Below are 20372 nucleotides of genomic sequence, written 5' to 3'. Positions count from 1 at the left end.
CATTTCTCCAAAGATATACAGATCACCAACAAACTCATGAAAGAATGCTCAACAACACTAATCATTAGAGAAATGCAAATCAAAACTACAATGAGGTATCACCTCACACTAGTCAGAATGGCCATCATCAAAAAATCTACAAGCAATAAATTCTGGAGAGGGTGTGGAGAAAAGGGAACCCTCTTGTACTGTTGGTGGGATGTAAATTGATACAGCCACTATGGAGAACAGTATGGAGGTTCTTTAAAAAACTAAAATAGAACTACCACACCACCCAGCAATCCCATTACTGGGCATATGCCCTGAGAAAACCATAATTCAAAAAGAGTCTGTATCACAATGTTCATTGCAGCTCTATTTACATAGCCAGGACATGGAAGCAACCTAAGTGTCCATCGACAGATGAATGGATAAAGAAGATGTGGCACATATACCAATGGAAAATCACTCAGTCATAAAAGAAATGAAAATTGAGTTATTTGTAGTGAGGTGGATGGACCTAGAGTCTGTCATACAGAGTGAAGTAAATCAGAAAGAGAAAAACAAATACTGTATGCTAACACATATATATGGAATAAAAAAAAAATGGGTATGAGGAACCTGGGGCCGTAAAGGAATAAAGACACAGACGTAGAGAATGGACTTGAGGACGTGGGGAGGGGGAAGGGTAAGCTGGGATGAAGTGAGAGAGTGGCATGGACATATATACGCTACCAAATGTAAAATAGATAGCTAGTGGGAAGCAGCCGCAAAGCACAGGGAGATCAGCTCGGTGCTTTGTGACCACCTAGAGGGGTGGGATAGGGAGGGTGGGAGGGAGACGCAAGAGGGAGGGGATGTGGGGATATATGTATATGTATAGCTGATTCACTTGTTATAAAGCAGAAACTAACACACCATTGTAAAGCAATTATACTCCAATAAATATGTTAAAAAAAAGAAATATTATATCTGAATAACTTTAGAAACACATTTATAGATCATATAGTAAATATTATCATAACAACCGTTCCCTGAAGCAACTGTAGACAGCTAACAGAAGCTGGATTTCCAAAATGAAGTCATTTAAATTTCTAGAATATCAGAGGGAAATGGTTTTGCTTTAAATACTAAAGTTTTAGAAGTTTATTTTAAAGTACAAAAAACTTTAGTTAGGAAGAATAAAATAATTATATCTTAGACCTATAGATTCAGATTTATACGGTTTTATAGATTCTTTATAGTTATACTTTGCCTTTTGCTTTTGATACTGTGGTTATTTAAGCATAAGGTTACAAAATCGCCCTTTGTTTCAGAAATGTTTCTACAGAAACCACCATGCACAATTTTTCAATAGCAACTCAATGTCTATTAGTTTTTAAGGTTCTTTAAAAAAATGTGTTTTACTTTGCACAGCCAGGAAGCAGCCTGTTTCCAAAACTAAATGTGACCTCAACCTTTTGCCAAGGAAATCCCTTTACATCCAGAGAAAATAATAATTTCCTTGACAAAAGGTTGGCATTCCATTTACCCTTTTAAAAAAATCAACACATACTTCTCTTATTATGAATGAAAAATAGTCAAAGAGGCATCTTTTGGACCAGAACAAAGAAAATAAAAGTTACAAATAATTCCACATATTTCTAATAAAATACTTTTCTCAATTTAAAATTGGGGGTAGAAAACAATTACATATTTACCTACATGATCACTTAACCAGTGATCAGTTACTGACATTTTGAGCTATGCAGACATAAGAAATGAGAAAAAAAGAAAAAAAAAGCCCTTAACTGTCAGCAAATATGGAATGTTGCAAAATCCATATACTTTATTCATAGGAACTCTTATTCTGTTCGTATCTCTCTCATGTAAAAGTAATTCAAGTACTAATTTTCAAACACATATATGTAATAGGCACTTAATATACATTAACATTAATCCTCCTAGCAGCTCTCATGGTAATTTAATCCTCACTTTATATATCAAGAAATTGAGACCCAGAGGTTAAGGAATAGCTCATAAACAGCAGAGCCATTGATGGAACTCAAGGGTTTCTTACTTCAAAGCTTGCATTCATTTTTTACCATAAATTATAATGATATGTTTTCTGAGCTAATTGGAATGGAGGGATGGCACAGCTGAATGCAAGCAATACCTTAACAAGAAAGAGAACTAGGGAAGAGAAAAACAAATAGAAAAACTCTAATAAAAAACTAAACTGAAAAGTCAAGAAAATCACCATTAATGGCTCTGTAGTGTAGGAATAAATAACTCCACATGTTATAGCTTCTGAGGCTTTCACTAACCTAATAAACAGTGAAACCATAAGTAATAGTCATAACAGAAGTCTGTCATCAAAAAACGAAAGCTTAGGTTTTCTTCAGGATACTGTGTTAATAAGGGAGGCAGTTAGAAAAGTTATTTTAAACAGAGAAATTTTAATCCATGGGTTAAGATAAAAATGTTAATACTCAAGAGACAAATGTTAGCTGTCAAAAATTAATGTGCCACCTCTTGTTCTCTGAGGATGCCAGATGTACAAGGTACTATATTAATATTACTTAAATTCACCTAGGCTTTTTATGGATATATGCTTTGGTTCCTGAGGATATGTAGGGCAGAACTTTGACAAATTAGATTGTTATGGTCATTTGTGTGAGCTTATAAATACTCTGTTATCCTCAGATTGTTAGATCTTAACCTCTGAAACTTCAGTAAGGAAAAAGACAACTTTAAAAAATTAAAGCTATTGAATCACTGTTGTACACCAGGAATTAACATGGTGTTGTAAGTCAATTATACTCAAAAACAAACAAACAAACAAATACACTTAGAGAAAACGCTATCAGATTTGTGGTTACCAGAGGTGGGAGATGGGGAGGAGGGGAATTGGATAAAGGTAGTCAAAAGGTACAAACTTAAGGTACAAACTTCCAGTTATAAGATAAATAAGTACCAGGGATGTAATGTATGACATGATACATATAATTAACACTGCCGTATGTTATACATGACAGTTAAGAGAGTAAAACCTGAGTTCTCATTACAAAGAAAAAATGGTTTTTTCATCTAATTTTGTATCTATATGAGATGATGGATGCTCAATAAAGTTATTATGGTCATCACTTCATGATGTATGCAAGCCAAACCCTTATGCTGTACCTCTTAAACTTATTCGTGCTGTATCTTAATTATCTCAATCAAACTGGAAGAAAAATTTTAAAAAGAAAAGAAAGAAAAATTAAAACTAAAGTTACAAAACCATAATGACAATTGATCCAGGGACTTTCGTTGCTCATCACCGAAAAAGAAGCTAATGTGTATATCCTAGCAAGACTAAATTTAGCTTGCACTATACATATAATAGGCATACAATAATCAATTGTGGAGTGAATGAATTTTGAAAAAACTGTTAAGGCAAACACCAAATGATGATGATGATGATACTAGAACAAGCTGAGTAAATTGTTTAATTTTAAATGTGCTATTTTATTGTTTCACAATTGCATGAGTTTTTTCCTCAGGAGTGAATGATCTGGGCAGTATGTTCATGTCTATTTTAGGAAGATCTTTTAAAATTGGCCCATTAGTTTTCTTTTGTTCTCAAACTCTGTTTTCCAACAAACCTACAAAAATTTTAATTTGTTTTTCACACACTCATGCCTGAGGGGTGCTGCTGTTGATCAGTGAATCGGCGATGAAGATTTTAGTGCCTGCGGAAGGGGTAGGAATTAGGAATTCAGTCCTAAAATAGATACATGGGGGTCTAGAATTTGACATTCAAATGCTGGTTGGTTGATTCTCTTTCAATCCAGTGTTCTCTTAGGTTTTCTGATTTGGGATGGATTTTAGATATCTTATAACTCAACTTTCCACTCTGCACAGAATTTTTCTCCAGCATCCCTAGCAGGTTGTTCTCTGACCTCTTCTTCATGGTACTCTCTCCTGGAGCTTTGGGGATAACTTTGCTCCGAAGTTATTAGAGGTTGGGACCTCTAATTACTGGAAAGTTTCCCTCTGTGTTGAATGGAAATCTTTCTTTGGAACAGCTACTCATTGGTTCTAGGCCTAAGCCTTTTGCAGCCTCTTAGAAATGCCTCTGCTAGCTTTAAATAGAGCCACTCTTCTGAGGTGACATCTTTGTTGGAATTCATCAAGCACTGGGCCTAGGTCACATACATTCTGAGGATAAGAGCAGTCACGGCTATGCTTGTGTAAACATGACATCTATCCTGAAGTGTTCTGTTACTCCTTTCGGAGACCCTCAAAAAGAAAAAAGAAAAAAAAGAAGGAAAAAGAAAAGTACTGGATTTCCAAATTTTACAGAATCAGAGTTAGAAAAAACCCTCCAAATTTGAAATAATGGAGCCAATATTGGAGCACCTCAACAGCTATTCATAACCACGCACCTGAAATTGCCTGGACTGTGCACATCTGTTTTAATGGAGTTGACTGCATACTCTGGCCTGTAGGTCCCACACCACACCTAGGGACAGAAATAGAAAAAAGAAAGCAGCATACTTAGGTTCCATCAAGGATTATTTGTTTGGGCAATCTGGAGGCAAAGCAAACTTCCTATTGTAAAAATTAAATCGGAATTCTGCATTCCTCAACCAATTACTCTTCAAATAATATTCAATAATAGGCAGCCAGGAACATAATTATCATTAATATGGTCTGACAGTCTGTTACACACAATGAAAGTTAGTCAATCAAATGCTCTGCCACAATTGATTAAAACAAGAAAACTCAGCATGCAATATCTAACTTACTATGAAATTATAACTCAAAATGATTTTCATATCTATCAATCAAGAAGGATACAATACCTGGGCAAAATTCAAGAAGAACAGTTGTTTGTGATTTAGGTCAAGTCCAGGAAGTAATTTTTCTTCACCATGCTTTTTAACATAATTTTGATAGGCCTAGGCAGTTAATGAAAGAGAAACATGATGTTTATAATTTCCAAATTTATATATAAATCTATGCAAAGATCATGTAACCAAGTAATTAACCTTTTATGTCAGAATCACCATAATAATATACTTAGTTATGGCAACCTACAAGTATTTAATGGATTAGAAAGAAAACTAGAATTTACTTACAAATGCTCTGAAAAGAACAAGATTAATGATTAACAGATGATAAAAGCCTAGCATATGTCAGATGATCAGCAAATGTTAGCTGAATGAATGGATGACTTAAATAGTGATGAAAAACTTATCTAAATGTTGTTATATAGATGGGTGATTCTAGCCAGTTGGAAGAAAAGATTGCCAAGGGAGTCTGTAATTGCTGTACTTGGCTTGGTTACTACTCTCAGCAAAAGAGACTCACACCAGACTTCATATGAGTGATTCCTGACAAAAGTCAAGGGAGTCTCTTAAGAGCCCTTAGAGGCCTAGCACCCTATGATTCTAAGAATAAGGATGTGCAATTATTATGGCCCCCTGAAGACAGGGCAAAATAGATTGAACCTCAGTCGCATTAAGAAGAAGGAATTTAGATTACTTGAACATCAGGAAATTTTCTTAATTCTTAAGGATCTATAGACACTATTAAAAATGTAGTTTTCCTCTACTAAATACACTTAAGAAAGGGATTGACAACAAACTTTCTGAGATGTGTTAGTTTCAGTTTAATACAAAGAAAGGTGATACTAGATACACAGAAGATATATTTCTTTTCTTCTTACTTGCCATCAACATAGATTTATTGAGTCTGTAATGTGCAAAGATGCTGGGGATATGGGAAAGACTTGATCCTCTTCCTCTTAGGGAGCTCACAATCTAGCAGGGAGCATTACAAGTCAAGATTTCATGTATAATAACATATTTGCACAATTGTAATTTGCTTCATTATTATAAATCTGTACTTGTTCTACATGAGGATCTCCATGCAAGTACCCTTAACCCAGACTTTGGCCGAATTTTTACAGCAGTGATTCTCAATCTGGTTGGGTATTAGAATCACCATGGAGTTTAAAAGGCCCAATGCCTCCCACTTCCAGGCAAGATGGGGTGACAGGGACCGAATTTACCCTCCCACTGAAACGACCAAATGATAGACAAAATATATTAAACAATGGTTTGCATGACACTAGACATCAGGCAAAAAGGAAAGTCATCTCTGGGAGATGGTAAACAAATAGGAGGAGCCTTACGATTGCCCCAGCTTTTTGACTTGAGCATTTCCAGGCCACAAAATAGAGTGGGAAACCCCAGTGGGAGCCTGGCGGACTCCTTGAGAGGGTGAGGAGAAGGTGCTGAGAATTCAGGGACACCAAGGAAAGGGTAATGAAGAGGAGAAAGCTGCAGAGAAAGAGACTCTCAGAGATCAATGGCCCCTCAGGTATTCAGCTGAGTACCTGAGTATGCATGTGAGCAAACTACCCAAGGCTAGGGAAGGAACCACAGAAAAGGATTAGAGATAAAAATGTCTGGTATCATGCAAGACAAGAACGAAAGACCTCAAGATTCATACTGTAGGTTCTTGCCTCAGCAGTGAAGAATAATTATCCCTAGACTGAGCACTACCCCAGACATGCCTAACAAATTGTAAAAGCAAGATCTAAAAGGACCAAGCCATTTCTGAGGAATTTAATGGCATCCTAGAATAAAGCTCAAGAATATTTAGAGGAAAACAAAAATATCCACCACCCAAAAAGGTAAAATGCACAATGTCTGGCATCCAGTAAAAAAATTTCCAAGTATTCAAAGAAGCAGTAATCTACCATCTCCCAGGACTTGGCTGGAACTCATTCTTTTGGAAACTTTGCAGCCAGATTAATCTCCCAAGCCTCACACTTTGATCATCCAGGGTCACTGCCAAGTCACAGGCCCCACCAGTCATCTCTCCCGCATTGCTCTGATATTCCCTCCTCCCCTCCAACCCAAACATCTCGATGGAGAACAAATAACCCTATATCCTCCCCCACTCCAATGAACATTCCATCCATCTTTATGTCAGTAGCCTGATTCTATCCTGTGGACACCTTGTACCCTGTACCCTCTCAAGTAGACTCTGTTTTTTCTCCCACATGTGGGCTACCTCAGCGTTGGGAAAACAACTCAAAATCATGCTCACTTCTTGCTGCTTCCAAGACCATTATTCCTCCACTGTTTTGTGAAAACCCCTACTTTTTCTTGTGCACATAGTATCCACTAGACCATCTTTAATCCTTGTTCAAATCATCAAATAATGGCGTATTTTATGGAGGGTGTGAAGCTGGATCTCCAGCACCAAGTGCCAAACACAGAGTAAAGCCCTCAGAGAGTATCGTCGAATGTTAAGAATGAATGGAAGCCCAAATGAGATTCTAAGGGATGCTCCAACAATACATTCCTCTGAGTCTAATGGTTTAGACCATTACAAGGCCACATGCTGGGACCATATCACTTCAGTCCCTCACTGTCATTGTAATGGACTGTAGTTTAATATTATGCCTGTGGTTTATGTTGATTATTGTTCTCAAATACTGCTTCATCTGCCATGAAACTGAGGGTCATGCTCAGTACATCAATCAATGACTCTGAAATAAACCTTTCTATATACTATCTTTTCTAAAAGAACTATTTCAGAGGTTACTTCTTAGAAAAATATCGCCTCCTCTGTGGAACTTGCTTATCTCAATTCTATCATTCAAATATTCTGTGTTTCCTTTTCTGCTTGGCTTCTTCAAAGCTTAGAGACTGGTATTCAGCTCAATCATATCAACTGTATTGCCCCTTCTGGTTAGCGTATTTACAATCCCCTTTCTCCTTGTGAATTTTCCATTTTCTAGTCATCCATTTATTGCTTACATTATATCTTTTGCAAAAGGCTTTAAATGAATGATTAAATATGATCAATATACACTCCAATCACTAAAAGGGGAAGAAAATATTATTACTCACTCTGTATGCTTGGCCAATACCACCATTATCAGCAATGTTTTCTCCTAGTGTGTTAATTCCATTGAGCTGTTAAAAAAAAAGACACTTAAAGACCCTTAACTATGTTTGGATTGTTAAGAAAGCATCAATAATTCACTTAAGATTGAATATAACTTTTCAAGAGAATGCTGATGACATACATGCTGTCCACCTGCTAGGTCCCAGGAGAAGTTTCCATACTGGTACACCATGCATTGGGATTGGTCTTTAAAATTATTTGCAGACTGTTGAGTCCACCAGTCAACGAGGTCTCCATCCTTGTTAAAATTTCTGCCTGGAATATATATTTATTTAACTAAAATGGGAACTTATTACAATTAATCAATTACAGTAAGATATCTTTAATTCAAAGTGCAAGGACTGAAATACCAGTATGTGAGAGAACATTAAACTGGACAGATGATGAGATAAACTGTTCTGCTTTCTCATCCAGAATTGATGAAACCCGGGCTGCTGGGACTTTCTTTGCTGTTGTGTCTTAGTATTAATCCAGGTATTTCACCCACTTGGCTGTTGATGTCTCAGCCAAGGCCACCAGACAAACACTCCTGAAATCATGACCTGCTTCTGTCGGATGGTTTTCACCTGAACCAAATCTGTTTAATTTGATGCTTTGAGATTGTGAAGATGTTAATATTTCACTCTGGCATTCATTTCATATCTCAAACCCTTCATTAGACATTGCAGACTCATAGTTTTGCTATACTTCAAGTACAAAGAAAAAGTCACCTTTTCTCCTGGAGCTTTCTTGCTAATTTTTTTTTTTTTTTTTTTACTTTTTATTTTATGTTGGAGTATAGTTGATTAACAATGTTGTGATAGCTTCAGGTGTACAGCAAAGTGATCCAGTTATACATGTACCTATTCTTTTTCAAATTCTTTTCCTATTTAGGTTGTTACATAATACTGAGCAGAATTCCCTGTGCTACACAGTAGGTTCTTGTTGGTTATTCATTTTAAATATAGCAGTTTGTACACGTCAATCCTAAACTCCCTAACTATCCCTTCTGCCCAACCCTTCCCCGTTGCTAATCTTAACTACATTGATCTTTCCCCTTTTGAGCTTTAGCAGCATTTATATACGTCATATGTTTGATACTTGATCTTATTATCTTTTAAACAGTTATCTATGATGTAGTGAATAAGAAAAGGGCTATAAAGACAAGCTACCTGAACCCACATCCTGGTTCCACCAATTCCCAGTTTTGTAACTTTGAGCAAGTCTTACGTGCGTCTATATTTTTCTGTTTGAAAAATGGAAATAGTATTAATACCTACCTGTGAAGTTTGTTGTATAGTTTGAGTTAACAGAAGCTTAGTTAAGTCCTTCTTGTCTCCTTTTCTTCCTCTGGCTCTCTAAAGTTGGATTAAGGCTTAATTATTTTCCCTCTACTGTTCTCTTGTTATTTTCTTTCCACTTGTGAATCGATCTTTGTTATAACTTCAACTATTACCTCTTTACATATTTCACATCCTTACTTCCATTCCTCTCAAATTTCATTTCTAAAACTATTTTGCGTTTTGGGCAGCATGTAAACGTTTAATTGCCTACTGTTTTCAAGGCCCTGAACCTAGGTAGTAGGTGTAAGATGCAGCAAAAAAAAAAAGTCTCTGACCACAAGCAGTTAAAAGTCCTGTGGGCACCTTACTTTCTGAGTTTACATCTGATTTTTAAGACATGGACTCTGCCTTCTAAAAGTCTAGAGAGATAAGACATAAACAATCATGAAATAAGACCAAACATTATCATTGGTGTTGACAAATATCACAATGTTTTCTCAATATGAATATTTGTTTTATTCTGTCAGAGTAAAAAGCACACATTGCTAACCTCACTATTAGAAAATTCTGATCTTCTTAAGCAACAATTTAAAAGGAACACTAAAAGTGTGGTGATTATTAGACCAATGATATGCTGATGAATAAATGTGTTTTTGTATTGATAAATTATAATAACTCTTAATGAGGTTTACTAGGGTATATCGCAGCCAAAGAAAAGCATCAATTGCACTTTACCATTGTCATCGAAGCCATGGGTGATTTCGTGTCCTATGACCATGCCGATGCCCCCATAGTTCAATGAGTTAGACTGCTGGGCACTGAAGAACGGGGGCTGCAGAATGCCAGCTGGGAAGACTACGAGGAAAGAAGATAGTTAAGACTACTTGTGGTTTTATTCTGTGATGACAGGGCTGGGGTTGGCTTCTTGCCTGCTGAGCTGTTTTCCAGTATGTCAGTTTCACTTATAATTGTATACAAAAATCTTCTGTGATAGAAACAAATGCAGGTCTTTTATTGTTGATGACAGTGAAGAGTTCATCTCAGAGTGGCACCACATCTGCGATTTATAATCATAATTGACTTTGTAACATCTATTAAGATTGTTTTCCCACTGTAAGGAGTTTAGAGCAAAGGAAAATTATCATCTTCATTCAGAAGGTCTTTTCCCCGCTGCAAATATTTGGGAGAAATAGTTACTTAATAATGGAAGTATTACTTTTAAGGTGTCTAATATTTTATCCATCTACAATAGCTTAGTAAATAAACAGAGCCACTCAATCGAAAGTATCCCCCAATTACACCACCCTTATTTATTTTCATCAAGGCATGTATGACTGTTTATTTATTTATTTATGGTTGTTTGGTCCTTCTTTTTCTTGTCTGTCCCCATGGCACCTCAAATATTAGCTCTTTGAGAGCAGAGATTTGTTTGTACATACATGTGTGTGTTTGTTTTTGAGTCCATTTGAATTCTCAGTTCATTATCTCCAGCACCTGAAACTGGATGGTGCCTGGAACATAACAGGTGCTCAGGAAATGTGTTGAATAAATGAATAATCCATGATGATGAATGAATGAATGAATGAATGAGTGAATTTCCTATGATGTCCTAAAGATTTTGCAAGTAAAAAAACTGTAATTTTTATGTCTACCCTGACATCTGTCTTAACTTGCTAACTTTCTACACTTAGGTGTCTCACACTATTTAAATTTCATGTGTCAAACATCAAACCCATCATTTTCCCTTCGAAGCCATCACTCTGACTTTATTATTTCTGCTAATAGCGTGTGAAGGGTCTCAGTCACCCAGACTGAACATTTTTCTATCTATCTTCGATGTCTCCTTTCTTTTACAAAGTCTCATATGATCTATTTAGGAAAAGACCAGGTCATGTACCTTCTTTCCAGTAGCATATCTTCTGTTTATCTCCTCCTATCAGTCCTACTGCCACCTTCCTAGTTCACACTCTCATTCCTTGCCTCAAGAACTTAATTTCCTAACCAGTCTTCTTACTTCCAGTTTCACCCTACTACAATCTATCCTAAATCTAACCTATCTTGTCTGCCGATTAAAGTGCCACTGTAGTCATTATCTCTCCTCTGCTAAAACACCTTTGATGGCTTATCATTGCTCCCTAACTAAACACAGCCTCTTCTTCCTGGCCTTTGTCTCTATGGTCTTCTATTTCTCCGCCTCCCCCATACTCTCCCCTTCCCTCATAACGTCCATGGTTTTGTAATTTTATCTTTCATGTTCTACAATTCTAGTATCCACTGAAGCATTATGTTCTATAATTGAAAAATAAATCATTAGTTTCAACACCTACTATGCATGCAAAGCCCTGGGCCATTGCTACATGGGATATCAAGAGTACAAGAGAAAGGCCCTGACCTTAAGAAATTTAAGACCTAGCTAATACAGAGTAGCAAATCTTGTTTCTTTGTCATTCAGGTGGGGTGAGTATGACAAAACCTTGCAAGGGTTTCAGGGATAAATATTAGATATTTACAGAGGAGACTTTAAAATACACTGGGCAATTTAAGTGCTTTCCAGATCTTTAAAAAAAATCTGGAAAGTTGCCATAACATTCAAAATGACAAAATTACAAAAAAAATACTTTTGTCCTTGGAGAATTTTGATGAACGTTATACCTCACATGTAGCTGCCTGAGCTATCAACAGTGCCAAGAAATTATTTTTAGCTTGAAGTACAAAAATTATGTGCAGTACTTTATTAACTTAAAGTGAACACTATCTCCCACACTATGTACTTTGATTAAAATCCATCCATTATATAAAATGCTCTTATGAAATGTGCTATCAAGACTAAACATTAACTGTAAAGATCCTGTTGCTTTAATTATACCCTGATATGCCATTCTTCAGGCAAGTGATAAGATTTTCATGGCTCATATTAAATACTAGTCTTCAAGCTCAACTTTGCAAATTATGATTTCTCCTTTTACTCTGTCAGCTAAATGTCTATGATGAGGATTTTCCCCATTAGCCTTATCACTGTTGCTAGTAGACATCACAACTCCTGATAATAACCAACTGCTTAGTTGTGCATTTTTTATGTTCATGATTGTCAACAAGTTAGTTAATTAAATAAGTCATTGGTCCATGAAACAAAAGGCTGTTTCTCCCCACCCCCAGCCACTCACTGCCCTGGTTTATTTTTTTAAGGCTGCAAGCAATTCGACTTTAGAACCTTTGATATAAAGCTCGGAGTGCATTCAGATAAACTCAATTTTGGTGGAAAAAATTAAACATTGTTTTTTATATTAAATGAAATAGCAATATGCTCAGAAACATTTACTCTTAATTCTCAGGTCTGAAAATAAGACTCCTAACAATGACTAAGACAACTTTAGAAAATTTAATTATGTCAAGGTAGTCATAGATCACCCAGACTGAATACACTAAATAATCCATAAATTTCCTAAAATTGAAAAAAAATTTCTTGTTAATGAAAAAGGAGAATGCAGCAGTAGTAAGACTTCCCAAGTGACTTGATCATTTCCTTGGAAACGACCTGAAAGTTTAATAGGATGATTGAGTGGTGTCTGAAACTTACAGAGAAACATTTGACAAAACTTTCAAGCGCAGCTTTCCTTACGGCATGAAAGATTCCTAAAGTTCCATGGAGTAACTATGCAAGGAATAGGAACAAGAGAATTTAACACTTTCAGCATGCCTTCCTGTCCTGGAGGTTGGCTTTTTTTATTTATGTGAAGTGGTGAGGGTGCATAAAAATTGGAATGTAGCCTACATGTGTGAGTTATGACAAAAGTGGTGGGAATTGCATTAAACAGTAGAAATTACTAATATGAATAATTCCCTATACAATAATAAAACAAGTTATTTTTCACCATAACATAAAAAGACTAATCCCATGAGAAACTGTATGTGATCTAGCTTAGGGTATTTGTGTGAAGGTGGGAGGATCATTTATGAGACATGTTATTCTATACCAATTCTAATTCTGTAATGCACATCATATCAAGTTCATTAAGATAGTGCTGCAAAAGTTATATGTCTAGGTATGGATAGACACACAAATACACTTTTATCAAGAAGAAAGATACAGATCTGGATCTTCAATTGTTTTTAGTTAAGACAATCCCCACTTCGGAGATTTAAATGAATTGTTAAGGAGAAAATGTACACATGTCAAATATTTCTCCTCTTGCATGACACTTTCCCTTTCTCCGAACTGCTTTTATTAGCAGATAAGCATATGAAAAGCATACGAAAAGAGGTTAGCAATTTTTCGGATTTCTTATTTCCATCATATGAATTTATCTTGAGTATCTTTAAAAGGTCTTTCTTATATATTAAGGATGCTTATCACAGCCAATTCTTGACTATTCAGAGGATATTTGTCTACTTTGTGAAATGTTAGCCAACTTTTACCTTCTTTTTCCTTTTGCTGTACGCTTGTTTGGTTTGAGGGTATTAAATTCAAAATGAGAACATTCCCAGGTCTTCTCAGATCAGGGAATCTCTGAGGCGGACCAATTTTGAGCCAGCCTCAGGGATACCGGGTAGTTCAAAGCCAAACTAGGCCCGTCTTGACCTAAACTGGGTGGACCTGCTCTAGAGAAGAAATGAAAGGATGAACATGCCAGAATGTTCCCACAGAAGGTCTGTATGGCTCTTCTTATGGGGATAAATCAGTGTCAGGTCTGATAGGATCCTGCGCTGGATTAAAATAAAGCAATATCCCTTAGTCTGCCCTAATGCAGAATTCAAGTCAAGGCCACCTCAATTTGCCCTGGGATTCCATTAAAAGTCAATTATCCTGTTCTGTCCAAGTCTACAATGAACTAGATCTTACACTGACAGACCTCAAGAGGTCTTCAAAGTGAAGACTCTCCCAAGATAATGGCACTTCTAAGAAAAGGTCTGAATGGTGTCTAGGAATACATTACAAAGGATAGACTGCATGGGTTCTGAGTTGATCATTAAACAGGCTCTGATCTAGGTTTAGGTAATCATTTCACTATCTGGGAGATGTATTACCCTAGACTTCGAACTAACTGACTTTAACCCAGTACACATGCCTTACTTATTACCTATTTGTTATATAAAGACAAACTTTTTTTTTTTTCTGATCATAATTCATTTTCATCTCATGTACCAAAATAAATTCCAGATAGACTAAAGATTTGCTCCAAAAATAAAAATCTATAAAAATACTAGAAGAAAATGTGGATGATTTCTTAATTTAACACTTCCTAGGTTTAAAAGCAATGGGGGTGGGGGGGGAATTCCCTGGTGGTCCAGTGGTCAGGACTCAACAACTTTCACTGCCAAGGGCCCGGATTCAATCCATTCTCGGGGAACTTAGATTCCACAAGCTGCGTGGCGTGGCCAAATAAATAAATAAATAAAATAAAAATAAAATAAAAGCAATGGAGAAAAGTGTCATCAAATTTTATCTTCCCTCTTGATTCTTGATTACACTTAGAAATGAAGGGCTGGACTGAGTGCACCTGGAGAAGTTGCCTGTACTCTTTGTTTAGAATACTCCCATTGAAGTACTGAATCAGTTGGTTGCCTTTCTACATACTAAAAACCCTTGGGAAAAAATGGGTCTATTTGTGAGATACTTAAGAGAGAGTTTCAAGATGTCGCAGTATTCCCAGGAAAAGAAAAAAATATATCTTAGTTATATTAAGCCATTTCATTATTCATTATATTATTCACTCATGTATTAATTTCTATGCATATTTCTGTGATACTACTACTAGGGAACATATAAAATTTTTTTGATCAAAAGTGGTTAATAAATAAAATTGCACATGGTTCAACCTAGTATAATTGACTTTTCAACTTTCTGAGCCTCTTGGAATCTTCTAGAAAAAAAGATGATACAGAACAGGACCATCTCTACCAGTGCCAGCGTACAAAATTGACAGAAAAATTGGATTTCTGAAAATTTGGTTCTTGGAATTTTAAACCACTTAAGATGCTGATGCTTAGAAAGTCCTAAAGTTAATATAACTTTATGGAGATATAAGGGACTTTTAAAAAGTATTTAAAAATAAAATAAAAGTAGTTAGAAATATGATAAACCATTCAACTATAAATGAGAATATTGTAAAAGAAACAAAACTACTTAATGTGATTTATACTGATTTAAATTTTGCTATTATAGTGAAAAGAGGTACATGGATGCATTTACTTTCAAGGAGGATATTCAATAAATCCGTAACTCAGTCTCGCTGTGCTTTTATGGGGAGTAAAATAAATTGGTCACGCAAAGCACTACCGCTTGGGAACAACAGAGAAATATTAAATAATTATTTAGGAGTAGACCTTACCTATCTGATTTCTGCCTGAAGAATAAAATGCATTGACTACAGCTGCTCCGCTTATCCACCTATAGAAAACATAAGAACTTGTTACAAACGATACTGCATTATCTGATTTAATCTGCTCACCACAATAAAAGCATTATCACTGTTCCTAGATGAATCTTAACTTTCTGTTCAAAATATGATCAACAAATTAAAATTAGCTCACTAGGTGAGAGAGTTCATTGAAAGTATTTCCACTTCTTGAAATATAGGAATATATCCAGGTCTGCAATCTGTTTTTTAATTTGCATCAATTTTTAATGGAGGCAATCGACAGTACAAAACCCATTCTAATGTATCTCTTTGGAAACTGCAATGGATTAAAATTATATTGGAATGTATTTAGCTCCGTGTTTCTGATACTAGGTAAACTATGCCAACAATTCTGGAGCAGTTGACAGAATATCGAAATACAGGTTGCTAAAATTTCAGACTCTTTGTAAACTACGAATTAAATTTTTTTAAATTCATAGATTACAAGGAGCCTTTCTGGGGACTAAGAGATCCCCTTGGCAGGTATTTAGTTTTGGGTAATGTGCCGCCTCTGATTATTGCCATTTAAAATTATTTCTTTAAAATATGGCATACCAGCTACGAGAGCAAAGGTATATTTTTGTATAATGACTGTAAAATGAAATCCAGGTGGTTCTTAAGTAGATTTGTCTGTGTATGCCATGAATTAGGCTCTATATTGAATCTAAAGATTTTATAAAATACAATTCCTGACTTTAGAAAACTCTAGTTGAGGAGATGATAAAGAGGCATAAATAACTATAATACAAGACAGAATGAGAAAAAAAACAACAACCACCCAGCCAGCGTTAAGCTAAAGGATGGTGCCAGTGTTCCCATGTCTTTCTGCTCAGATGTTATGAAGACCGCACATCAATAATCACTGTTAAACACTTTTGTGCAACAGGAGTAATATTACCATCTTAATAGACTATTACACATATCCTTATATACTCATTGAAAAATGGGTACTGCTTGACTTCAGAGACCTCCTTAAATGTCAGCACACACGCATACACTTAAGACAATCATATATTATTATCTAATGGCTGCATTGTAGTTATTCCACTTTTAGGGCAACAATTAGAGTGGCAATTATTATCCTACTCATGGAAGGAGTTTATAGTAATTAGTGCAATGAGGTTAAATCAGAACTGTTTCCAGACCCTGCTTTGCAAGGTAAGCAGTACAAAGTCAGCACCCCTAAATCAGCATTTTAGCTACAATTTCAGTAACTACTGTCGGATTTCAGATGTGAGTCCTATTTTGATCTCTTAAAAATAACTCAGGGAGGGCCACATATAACAACTGTCTGATAAATTCTAATTAAGCATGAATTCTGTCTCCAATAACAGGACTAAGACTTTCATATAAAGGATTTGGGACTTGAAAAGAAAATCCAGATAGAATTTCTGTGAATTTTTCTTTAGGAAGAAAATAACTTTGAAGATGGAGGGTGTGGGTGGGGGAATAGTTGATCAATGTGTTTCTTCTTTGGTTTGATTTTGTTGTTGCAAACAGAAAACATTTTCAGACAGGATGGTGTGACAGATAGCTCAGTCTTCCCTAATTGCATCACAGCTGAGTCATCAATATTTTAATTTCTTGCAAATTGTTGATTACAAGCATATAATTTTATCTATTTTAATTAAACTCCACCTTTTCCCACATGCTTTGTGGTGACTCGCAACAAAAACATATACTTGTAATCCCAGGGGTGTTAGTTTAAAATCTAGAGATCAGAAACTACATAGGACAGGTTGATTTTGTTTGTGTGACCCAAAAGATTATGAAAGAAAACATTTGTATAAATAAAACTCAGGATCAGGGAAAATGATGTATTAGGACTATGTTTATATATATTCACACAGTTATTATGACTCAAGTTTGGTTCAAGGTTGTCTGGCAGGAGGGGCAAAATAGGAAATGTGCTCATACTACTCTTGAGGAGAAACGCTGTTCCTTGAAGTGACTTTAGAAACATATCTCTGATGTGTCCTCAACATTCTGATAGTGTAGGAGAGCAAAACTTGCCACCCCAAAATGTCTCTTTGGTATGAGGGTTATTTTGACCTGAAAACAAATCAAGGCCCAAAAGACTCAGGAAGAAACTTTGACCTGCCCCCTAACTGCCTAAAAATTTTTTAGGTAGAGGCCCTGTTCCAGGAATAGAGCCATCAGCAGAGGTAAGTTCAAAGAATATGGGCCAGGTGTGGCGGGAGAAACTTGACAGAGCCCAGAGATCAGAGTTCACTCTGTATCCCATTGTCTCAGCATGACCCAGAGAACAAGTGTTTACCAAACATTTGCTTTTTCATCTCCATGTGAATTGCCCTCCTCCCCTTTGAAGTCTCCAGCCACTCCTCCAACCTCCTTTTGTCTTTAGCTGAAGATGGTATTTAAGGTGAGGGATTCAGCCATCTTGGCAAGTTACTCAGTTTTCCTGGGTCTCTCCCATGTATACATGTTATTAAACTTTGTTTGACTTTTCTCCTGTTAATCTGTCTCATGTCAATTTAATTCTTAGACCAGCCAGAAGATCCTAGAAGGGTAGAGGAAAATTTCTTCCTCCCTGGTAATAGCAAATATGGCAGTAGATTTTATGCATAAACAGCTTATAATTATTAAAATTATTAAATTTCAATTTTTATAAAAATTAATTTAACATATTTTCAGGTCTCATTTGTTCAATTATGAACTTCTGATTTAGTGATAGTATACTCTGCATGGACTTTAATGGGTAGTAACAAATAATATGCAAATTGCTGGTTCTGGACTCAGGCACAATGCTAATAATGAAATACAAAAGGTACCACTTCAAAATGTTTTTGTTTTTTTTAAATTATTATATTACAGAGGAAAGGAACTAGATATAGGAAACTAATGTTTCAGATAGCAACAGATCTCAGAAGTAGGACACAGATGAATGAAGTTTATATTACCCATCTCATGTTTATTGCTTTTGTAAAAATAAATGTCACACCTTTTGTTTTAGTGATTTTTCTGCTCTTCTGTTACATTACTTTGAGGGGGTTTAAGATTGCACTTTGATTACTGTCTGTAACTTTCCAGCAGGGAGGGTTTTACATATTAAAATGTCCACTGTGAATTACACCTTCACGAAAATAGGTAGCTATTTATGACCACAGGACACTCAAATAAAATTAGAATTATGGTGGTTAGGTTCACAGAGCACTAGTGTGTAGTGTGTGCCTTTTCTTCCTTGAGATCTTTCACAGTGTGTCCTCAGACCACCTCTGGGTAATTACCCAGATTCAAAAGTACAGGGCACTTTGTCGCTGGGAATGATGAGAACTTGAGGTACTGTGATTGGATCATTACATCTTAAAGTGATGATAACAGCTACAGACTCAATGTCTAACATTTGTGGTCAATCATGAAATATTTCACTATGTTACTATAAAAGCCAAATTAATAGGACAAAGAAAATATTTTTCAAAGTAAATGGTGATGTGTAACAAAAAATGTAAGTTCTTTTGATTTGGATGCAGCCTCAAAGTTTCAGGAGAAGTTTTCATTTATGGAAAACAGACAGATCTGACCCTGAATAGCAGCATAGAAAAGAGAAATTGCACAACTAAAGAGAAAACCAAGTATCCACTAACATAATGGATAGTGCAGGTTATCTGAAGATACCTTTAAAGTATGGGGGCCAGACACGAGCATCTCCTAGAGCAGGTATTGAACCTGAGAGATGGAGTAGATATCACCCTGTTCTTTGAATTCTCTTCCTGCCTCCGGTATGTGTGTAGGAGTATGGGTGTGTGTGGTATAAAGTGAAGGGTGGGGAAGCAAGAAGTAAGCAAACTTTATTTTAAATTTCTGAGACATAATTTTGTCAGGTAATCTTATTCTTGTTTTGGGGCACTTACAGTAGAACAAAGGGCCATTATAAGCAGCATGGCCCTCGAAGCTGAACTAACAATGTAGGTGGGAAATATAACTGAAATACCCTTGAGAGGGGGAGCAGGTGTGTTTCTCTTCTATCTCTGATTACCCTGAAGAACCTAAGTGGTGATGAGATGAAAGCACACAGACATCATTTTTACTGCAGGGAAGAAAAGCAGAAGTCTACAGAGCTGATCCTATAAGCCTTATGGAAATAATAAACCCACTGGATTGCAAAGGCACCTGGAATAAAACTTCTTTTGCTCACTCATGTTGTGACGTTTAAAAAATTTAAGCAACAAAAATCGTTATGCCCCTTTCCCTGAAAGCGGTCAAGTTCTTAGCATCTTGTGGCCTCGAAGCAACTCCTTTGAAATCAGCAGTACAATACATGGTTTCTCGTTCCTTCCTCAAGTACTTCTGGAAAGGAGGATTCTCATTTTGTAATTGCAGTTGCCACTGTAATGCTTTATATTATTAATATTCCCTCATCAAGACTTCAAGGTTTTCTATATATTTTCATTCACCTTTCAAACCATACATATAAGATAGAGGACACCTCCAATTTTCAGGTGTAGAAACTAAGGCACATCATAGCTCAAACTCTTGTTCCTATTTACAGACTTAGCAATACAACTGGGAAAAGGATATATAAACTAGGGAGAAAGAGGACCCTCTCATCTTCCAATCAAATCCCCTACTTCTAACATGTTGATCTGCATCACACATAAAATTTCATCACAAAAATGAATGCCATTTCCTTGCCATCCTCTTTTAAAATGAAAGTGCTCATTTTTAGACTGCTTCACATTTAGGGCTGCCCCTTTCCCTAACAAGCTTTAGGATGCTGGCCTCTACGCCACCCTGAAGTCTCATCATGACCAGATCTTAA

General features: G+C 36.0%; 1 protein-coding gene across 5 annotated transcripts in view; it reads right to left on the bottom strand.

Annotated features, from left to right (window-relative positions):
• Positions 1-20372, bottom strand: part of MME (membrane metalloendopeptidase) — a 91186-nt gene that overhangs the window by 7134 nt on the left and 63680 nt on the right. For all 5 annotated transcript variants that reach the window (XM_036851267.1, XM_036851270.1, XM_036851269.1 and 2 more), the window contains exons 17-22: positions 15524-15582; positions 9930-10049; positions 8054-8187; positions 7875-7940; positions 4809-4904; positions 4389-4465 (exon numbers count right to left, since the gene is read on the bottom strand). In XM_036851267.1, coding sequence (XP_036707162.1) covers positions 4389-4465; positions 4809-4904; positions 7875-7940; positions 8054-8187; positions 9930-10049; positions 15524-15582 — 552 coding nt within the window. The remainder of the gene's footprint in view (positions 1-4388; positions 4466-4808; positions 4905-7874; positions 7941-8053; positions 8188-9929; positions 10050-15523; positions 15583-20372) is intronic.

Source organism: Balaenoptera musculus, chromosome 4, assembly GCF_009873245.2.
Source record: "Balaenoptera musculus isolate JJ_BM4_2016_0621 chromosome 4, mBalMus1.pri.v3, whole genome shotgun sequence".
NCBI lineage: Eukaryota > Metazoa > Chordata > Mammalia > Artiodactyla > Balaenopteridae > Balaenoptera > Balaenoptera musculus.
The sequence above is the reverse complement of the archived record's forward strand: the minus strand, read 5'-3'. Positions and strand labels throughout refer to the sequence as shown.